General features: G+C 40.5%; 1 protein-coding gene across 1 annotated transcript; it reads right to left on the bottom strand.

Annotated features, from left to right (window-relative positions):
- Positions 1 to 820: 820 nt before the first annotated feature.
- On the bottom strand, positions 821 to 7,868 carry LOC131361919 (zinc finger protein 239). The gene is made up of 3 exons (XM_058403548.1): positions 7,757 to 7,868; positions 6,928 to 7,090; positions 821 to 4,784 (listed from the first exon to the last, which is right to left on the bottom strand). Exons 1-3 carry the CDS (start codon positions 7,802 to 7,804, stop codon positions 3,844 to 3,846), a joined length of 1,152 nt encoding a protein of 383 aa, XP_058259531.1. The 5' UTR covers positions 7,805 to 7,868; the 3' UTR covers positions 821 to 3,843.
- Between the last annotated feature and the right edge of the window lie 771 nt (positions 7,869 to 8,639).

The raw sequence follows: 8,639 nt of genomic DNA, 5'->3' as shown, positions 1-8,639 counted from the left end.
TGAGTGGGATATATTAATCAGCAAGTGAACATTTTGTCCTTGAAGTTGAAGTTAGAAGTAGGAAAAATTGGCAAGAGTAAGGATTTGAGCGAGGGCCAAATTGTGATGGCAGATAGACGACTGGATCAGAGCATCTCCAGAACTGCAGCTCTTGTGGTGGTGTTCCCGGTTTGCAGTGGTCAGCATCTATCAAAACGATACTGTGAACACCTGACACCACATCTTTTAAAATACGCATTTCCCCCCGAAATTATCATCACAAAATGGTAAGAACTCGGTTGCAAAAGGATGCCTTCGTGTGCAATAGCATTAAGATTCCCCATCACATCACAGGGATTTTTACACACAAAATAGTGCCAAAAATTACTATGATTGGTAGTTCCGGAGATGGGAGGTCAGAAGAGAATGGTCAAGTAGACAGGAAGTTTATAGTAATTGGCACAGAATGTTGAACCTTGAAGCAGATGGGCTAAAACAGTAGAGGTCTACACTGGGTTCCACTTGTCAGCCAAAAGAGGTATCAATAAGCACAGGCTCACCAAAACTGGACCCATCCTGCCTTATATTAACAGCTCAGGCTGCTGGTGGTGGTGTGAGAAATGCTTTCTGAATGGTACATCATATTCTTTGACTTTCACAGTTACCCGACATCATCTTAAATGGGAGATGGATGTGGTAGACAGCACGGTCCACATTTTATTAATCCCCAAGGAAGAATTATGTATGTCACAAATATATATTTGTGTGCTTGTGTGTTATGTAAAAAATAAGAACAAATGCAGTAACATTTTATATTAGGTATATAAAGTAGATCTGTCAGTAGAGATTATGTATTTATTTTGTGCAAATAAGAGATAATTACATTAACATATAAAGAAAACACTCATGCACAGGCAAAGGAAAAGGCATCCCAGGGTTCGAAAGGAAAACAAACACAAACAAAAACAAAAAAAAATCCCACACCTACTCTACAGCCTGGATTCAATCAGAAAGACGTATTAAATACTACCGTTTGTATGTTTGGTCTTTTCACTCTTTTTTTTTTTTTATTTTTAGAAATACTGGGCATTTCAGTTTATTCATGATAATTTTTTTTCATAATTCTGACTGAATCAAAGCCTATAAAACTAAAACACACCCATAAATGGTTAAATAGATACATATGATTTAAAAAAAAAAAAAAAAGAAAGAAAGAAAAGGGAAAAAACATGGTTTTAACAAGAGAAAAAAAAGGTAGTTAAGACACTAAATCTAATTCATATGATTTGTAAAAGATTTGATTAATACATTACCTAAAAGTGCATATCCTAATTAACTGAATCATAAACTGTGTTTCCACAACAGACGTTCTTACACTCTAACCCGTTACCTACTACTTTCCGACATAGTGGTGACAACTTACACCGAGTGACCAGTGAATTTGTTAGACTTGTACACCTTCAGGCTAGAGACACTGTGTGTACTTATATACACCAGTTCCCTGTTTATCAGATATACCAGATCTAACAACACACTGACTGACTCAAGAGCGTTGTAGTTGAACAAGGGATTATCCCCCCCCCCCCGTGTGTTGTTTACATGATGAGTACAGTAGCATTATACAGTGCCACGACAGTGGCGTGAAGCAATCACAAATTCGTTGTGTGCTGTTTACATACAGTGATACAACAAAGACAGAAAAGGAAAAAGGGGAAAAAAAACAAAACAAAAAAACTCCGTAGTCCATTGTAAGGGTCAGGTACGTGTTCGGATCACAAATGTCGGGTTGACCGTCTCTGCACCGTAACAAATGTATACAGCACACACTTGTAAAAAATAGAGCAACATAAAAAAATATTGCAAATAACAAAGAATGTAAGCATACACATCTTTTTTTTTTTTTTTTAATATACAGTTCTACAGGATCTTTCACTTGACGTTATACCTTGCTACAATATACAAATATTGTACTGTACAATACATACTTTGTAACGGAGTTGGAAATATGGGGATCCATCAGTGTGGCAGAGAGAGAGAGAGAGAGAGAGAGAAAGATGTACTAAATAAAAGAATAGTTCAGAGAAAACAAAATATATTCTGCTTCACACAGTGTTCCCACCTTTCCTCCAAATGTAGACGAGGCGTGTTCATCGTCAGACGTGTGCTTCTTTAGTTTTGTGATGGAGATTACAAGTAATAGAAGTCTTACTCAAAATCTTTTCTCTTCATTTTTTTTAGTCCAAATAAAGCAGTACAAGACATAGTCCCATTTTTTTAAATAAACAGATTGATCAGCCATTCCTCTTTAGTAACCACTTTTATTCCTGGTCAGGGCCATTTTGAACCCGGAGCCTAAACCTGGACATGAGGAAGGAACACACCTTCTATGAGACACAGATCCACTGTATGGCCCCATGCACGCGCGCACACACACACACACACACACACACACACACACACACACACTCATACCTTGGAGGCAATTTAAGGTTGCTGGTATGTTTGTGTGGTGAGAAGGAAAGCAACATTATTACACAAAAGAGCAGGAAAGATTACTTCTTGAGGCTTAAAATATACTTCACTTCCCCTGCGTGTACATGCATGCATGGGTGCGACATGAATGGCATTGTTCACATTCTTAATTGCGTGTCTGATGGACATCTGGAGAATTAAAAGCGGTGCCCAATAGATGGCCCGTAAAAGCCAGAACGTCCGTGTCCACTGCAACATTTAGCGATTACATGCAGTGTTTAACACATTGGTGAGCTCTGTCTGGCTTTAAAACATTCTGACACAGATGTCATTAGTCATGAGCTGCATCTCAGATCAAAAACCATCACAGTACTTTTTACATGTATTTGCTAATTCAGAAAACTGATACTCAAAACAGACCTTTCGGTAGGTTTAAGATGTTAAAAAATTCGACAGCTAACAAATTTGGCATTCATTTGTTTAGTCAGTTCTAGACAGCGTCATATGGCGCTCAACTATTTATACCGGTATCGTCACACTTAGATTTCTGAGGACAAGTGATGCGCAAAATGACCAAAGGGTGTGCACACTGGCCATCTTGCATGCACATACTGCAGTTAACAGCAAGTATAAATCAGCCTTTAGCTACATTGCAGACCAGAGAGAAACTAAAGAAGCCAACACCAGGTAACATTTGGGGTAAGGGGAATCAAAGTGCGAACAGGTTTTTTGCTGAATCGTTCCTTTAACCCTTAGAGCAGACTGTAACAGCGAACATTTCAACAGACCGTTTTCTGTCGGTGCTCAACTGCAAATAAAGACATGTGGAGGTAGTGATTTTTATATTATATATATATATATATATATATATATATATATATATATATATATATATATATATATATATATATATATATATATATATATATATATATATATATATACACTAAAAAAAAAGAAGATCTGGAATGGGTCAGGGGTTGGATCACTAAGAAAGCAATCCAAGGAACCTTTAACATGCAGATGATCTACAGTATTTTATGTTTATTTAAAAATAGAATAAACATCCTAGTAGAAGTCCCTATAGCTTGGATTTCATTTTTTAAGATGGAATATCACGGGCCAGGTAAATGTCCTCTCTGTTATTATTTGGGCATAGAAACTAAAACCTCCTTCTCAACAACCAAAATGTACATATGAACATTCCCATCCCTGCTGACAAACAGAGCCCCTCTGGAATAATTCATTTCACACAGCAGAAACCTGCAGATTCTGCAATACGAGGGGATTAAGCAGTTAGATTGGCCACAAATGGGAAAGCAAAAATAAAATAAACACCCTGAATAAAATCAGAGACCTTCAAACCTGGCCCTAATGCTCTAAGAAGCGATTTCATGCTCTTTCGCCATTATGGATCCTCTGGTGCCTCTTGAGCTCACCGGATCTGAAGAAGTTCTTGCCACACTGGGCACAGTGAAATGGCCTCTCGCCCGTGTGGATGCTCTGGTGGCCTTTCAGTCGCTCCAGACGGGAGAAGCTCTTGTCGCACTGGTTGCAGTGGTAGGGTTTTTCTCCAGTGTGAATCCGCCGGTGCTCTTTCAGGTGACCCGATTCGGAGAAGCTCTTTCCACACTGGTAGCACTGGTATGGCCTCTCTCCGGTGTGTGTCCGGTGGTGACGCTTCAGGTCTCCCGACCTGAAGAAACTCTTCTCGCACAGTGTGCAGCGGTGAGGCCGCTCTCCTGTGTGGATGCGCTGGTGGCCTCGCAAGTGACCGGAATCGGAGAAGGTCTTTTCACATTGCGGGCACTTGTAAGGCCGTTCGCCGCTATGGATGCGGAGATGCCTCTTGAGGTCGCCTGATCTGTAGAAACGCTTGGCGCACTGCGGGCACTGGTAAGGCCTGTCGCCTGTGTGCATCCTTTCGTGCTGCTTAAGGTGACCCGAGTCGGAGAAATTCTTGCCGCACTGCAGACAGTGGTATGGCCGCTCGCCCGTGTGGATCCTCTCGTGCCTTTTGAGATCGCCTGACGTGGGGAAGTTCTTACCGCACTGGAAACAAGGGAACGGTCTCTCTCCGCTGTGGATTCGCTGGTGGCGCTTAATGTCGCTGATTCTGAAATACTTGCCGCAGTCCTGACAGTGATATGGCCGCTCGGCTGAAGGCTGGCTGCTCGGTTTGGGCGGTGGGCTACTGAGAGGCGTATTCAGAGGTGAAGTCAGAGAGGCGGTAAGTGAGGTACTTAGAGTGGTAGTCAGAGGGATAGTTTTAGGGTTTGCTCCACCGCAGCACGCTGTGAGACACTCGCCTGTTTGCTGCTGAAGATGTTGAGCTATAAAAGATAACAAAACAAATAGTAAGCAACTGAAATTCGTTTTTCGTGCCAGCTAACATTGATTTTTTTCTGTTGTCTAACATCATCGTTTCATGAAACCACCATCAATATTATCAATGTTATTCAATACAGGAAACATTATGGACTGTAAACGTTTTGAGTGCCTATATCTCTGGGACCAAATGTGTCACAGCTAATGCATTAAACTTTACAATCCTCTGATCCTACCATGCCTCAAATCTAACTTCAATGATGAGATAAGACGAGTAATTATACTTCACTGTAATGGGTCCAAAATGCATAATTTTTAGTTTTAATTTGTGAAAATGGGCAGAAAAGCATTACTTTCAGACAATTTTGTTAGTTCAAGTGTTTCATGGCTCCCATCTTTCATACATACCCCTCCAATCTGTATGCATGCACTGACACTGTGATCAATGAACAAACATTTAACACTAATTCAACTTTATAGCTTGCAAATTTACGCTCAGTGTCAGAATTCTTAATTATGATTTTAGGAAACTTTTATATTTATACTTTTAAATAACTATAGCACTAATCTAATCGTGGTAGGTTCATTTTCCTCGCAGCTTTCTGTAAATAATGGCTTGTCTGGAATGGGAATTACTGATTTCTTGTTGCGTTTGTACTGCAATAAGCACAATCCTGAGCCAACATAACTGCTATTTAGTAAGAAAATCGTATTCGGGCGCTATAAACATGTCCTCCAAGGTGGTAAAAGTATAAAAGCTATAGTTAGAAAGGCTTGAATGATTAGTTGTTGTGCTGTAAGCAGCTTAGATCCACTTGTGGGTGAAAATCTTCATCTTAAGTCTTCCTAAAAACACAAAATGTATGGCTCACTGAACCCACACATCAATTTCACACATTCACTTAATTCTTAATCAGTTCACGAGAACTTAATATTGGCTGAGATTTTTCAATTTCATTAAACATTTGTTAAGGAAAATTTTGTTCCCAGTGCTGCCATCTTAGAAAGTTTGTCTCTAGCTTTGGCAAGATTTTAGACTGACTACCATTTTTATTAAAAACCTGGCAGTTTTAAGCAAACGTTAGTGATCGTCTTGAACCCGACTCTCACGTCACAGCTGATAGACGAGTTGAGAAAACAGGTTCACTCGACTCACTTAATGTGTAATGCCTGACTGTGTTGACCAATCTGGGATCACCATTGTTCCCAATGACCGTTCGCTGATCCACCGACCACCAATCAATGAATACCTCTGTTTGTTCTACCCTCAAGATCCTTTGTTTTAAAATCTCGTCTTTAACCACAAGTAATAAAAGCAAGTTACTGTTTCCTTCATGACTACGGTATCACGGTTTCTTTTACTATTTTATAAATGCTTCAAAGTTCAGTTTGTGGTGCCATGACCAAAGGGGACTTATTTCTAAGGGGAATTGTTCTTTTTTCTACTGTTTTCTATTCTGATAAAATGCTATTCCATTGAAAAACCAAATTCGCCAAAGATCATAATGCATATCTGAGCCTAAAATGAGTCTTTGACGACTTGTTCAGCGTGTTTTAGTTTATTTTTTTTTTAGCTCTTAAGAGTCCCACATGATGCTTGTGTTTATTTTGTAAAACTTCTGTCGAGTCGCAGTGCTTCAGATACGTGCGTGAGGTCACGTGCACACCGCCTCTACTCTGATTGGTCAAAGCGAATCAGGAGGAATGGCGACGCTCTCTTTGATTCAAATCTCGATTGTAAATAGAGATTAAATACTCAGGGGATAAATTACACAGATTGGTGAAAAAATCTGTCTAAAGAATGTAAAGAATTGTGGGTGGCCCTAGCAAAAAAAAGGATAGTAATTTATATTTAATAGATTAACAAGGAAGCGTAAAAAATTAAAAGTTGGACTGTGTCGAATTCAGCGCTCTAAACAAGCTGCGAACAAATGATGTGAATCGTTTGAATCGACTCATGAGTCGATCGCTTGGCCGCTGGAGCGGAGATTCCAGTTCACGGGAAAGTTTGCAACCCTGATGTAATAAATGCATCTTGTTATAAAGAGCTGTTTTGTCATCTTCACATCCATGTGCTTTCATGCAGCTCAGACTGAAAGCTATGCAAATTACGCAGAAGCCGGGATCATTGAACCCGCAGCGACTCACCGAAATGGAAGAAATCCTCCACACTCTCGTCTTCCTCTTTGACTTTCACGCCGTGGCCCAGGGGCCGGCCGTAGTGCTGAAACGGCCCAGCACCGCGCAGTCCTGCTGTGGGCAGAAATTTAGTGCTAGAGGAGAGAGCCTGGTTCAGTTTGTTCCCGTAGTCCTAAAAACAAGAGGTGGGAATCATCATTGCTCTAACCGCGTTAGCCAGGGGGGGCTAACTCTCCAGCTAACGTCGCGAGCTACACAAAAACGGACATTTTGTGCAGCTGCGCGGATTCGGGGCACCGCCGCGGAGACAAAATACTGCAAAATCGACTCGTCTTCCTTTTTTTATTTTTAACGCTAATTCGACGAACTTTATTTTTCGCAAACCGACTTCAATTGTCTGCCTACATATTAGCTGTTTCCATTCAACCAAATGAGAATTTGCGTGAGAAGCCTTTTCTTTTTCTCTCTCCCACTCGTATTCCGAACAAATTCCGCCTCCTACGCTAGATTGATCTGTATTATATGGGCACAAACATCCGTCCCATTGGTGGATCGACCGTGTGTATCGACTACCAGCCAATCGCGAAATAGTGGCTGGGACTGGAATAACCAATCATATCAAAGGAGGTGGGATATAGTCAGAAAACGGGTGGGTGAAGGGAAAAAAAAAACTCGCTCGTGCACAATCCACGCTAGCGAACGGATGGCTGGCTAAGATGGCTAGCTTTGCAAAACGAGCGCTAACTCGACACGGGAATTCTTTCTGACCAAGACATTATCGCTTACAGAAATAAATGCTATTCGATCGTTTAGGCAGTTGCAAAACATGTTCACTTACCATATCCACCCTACTCGTCCATTTGTTTAAGTTATCGACGAAATTCATCGGTTACCAGGCGAAGAGGCAGAAATTTGATATTCACCGGAACTCTGTTGTGTTTACTAAGACAGCGCCCAGAGAAAGCAAATACAACACTGACCCCTTCTGGTTCGGAGGCGAAATAAACTATAGGGTTTGTTCACTGACCCTCACCAAACTACGGCCCCTCACCAAACTACAGCCACCCAGAAACAGCAAAAAAAATTAACATAAACCTTATAAAAAAAAAATAAAGAGCTTAATACTAACCCAGATAACCTAATGCTACTTAGCCAAAAAACCATCTCTTGATCCATATTTACAATTATAAATGTAAAAAAAGGAGGTTTTAAAGACCAAAGCCATTTCAAACACATAAACACAATTGTCACAACAGCCTATGTGAATGTTCACTTCGAACATTATTAAAAAACCTATTCATAAACCTAAAATGATTCATAAGTCACATGTCCAACAGGAGGTTCTTCATATTCGTTTTTTAATGATACACTATACGACAAAATGTTTGTGGACGCTTGACCATCACACTCATATCTCACCTTTCCATGAACTAGTTGATAGCAGACAATTGTATAGGATCACTTTGTATGCTGTAGTATTAAATTTTCCCTTTGCTCCAAATACAAGGCTCAAACAAGTACCGTGTGGTTTGCAATGGCTGCAGTGGAAGAACTGGAGTGACCTGCTCAGAGCCCTGGCCTCAACCCCGCTGAACACCTTTGAAATGAACTGAATTCCTAGAACTATTCCCCAGGCCTCTACAACCGAAATCTCATTGCCTGACCTCAATGATGCTGTTGAGGCTGAATGAACAAATTCCCACAGCCATGTTCCAAAATCT

The sequence above is a fragment of the Hemibagrus wyckioides genome, linkage group LG11, assembly GCF_019097595.1.
Source record: "Hemibagrus wyckioides isolate EC202008001 linkage group LG11, SWU_Hwy_1.0, whole genome shotgun sequence".
Lineage (NCBI taxonomy): Eukaryota > Metazoa > Chordata > Actinopteri > Siluriformes > Bagridae > Hemibagrus > Hemibagrus wyckioides.
Note: the sequence above shows the minus strand (reverse complement) of the source record. Positions and strands in the feature narration are given on the sequence as shown.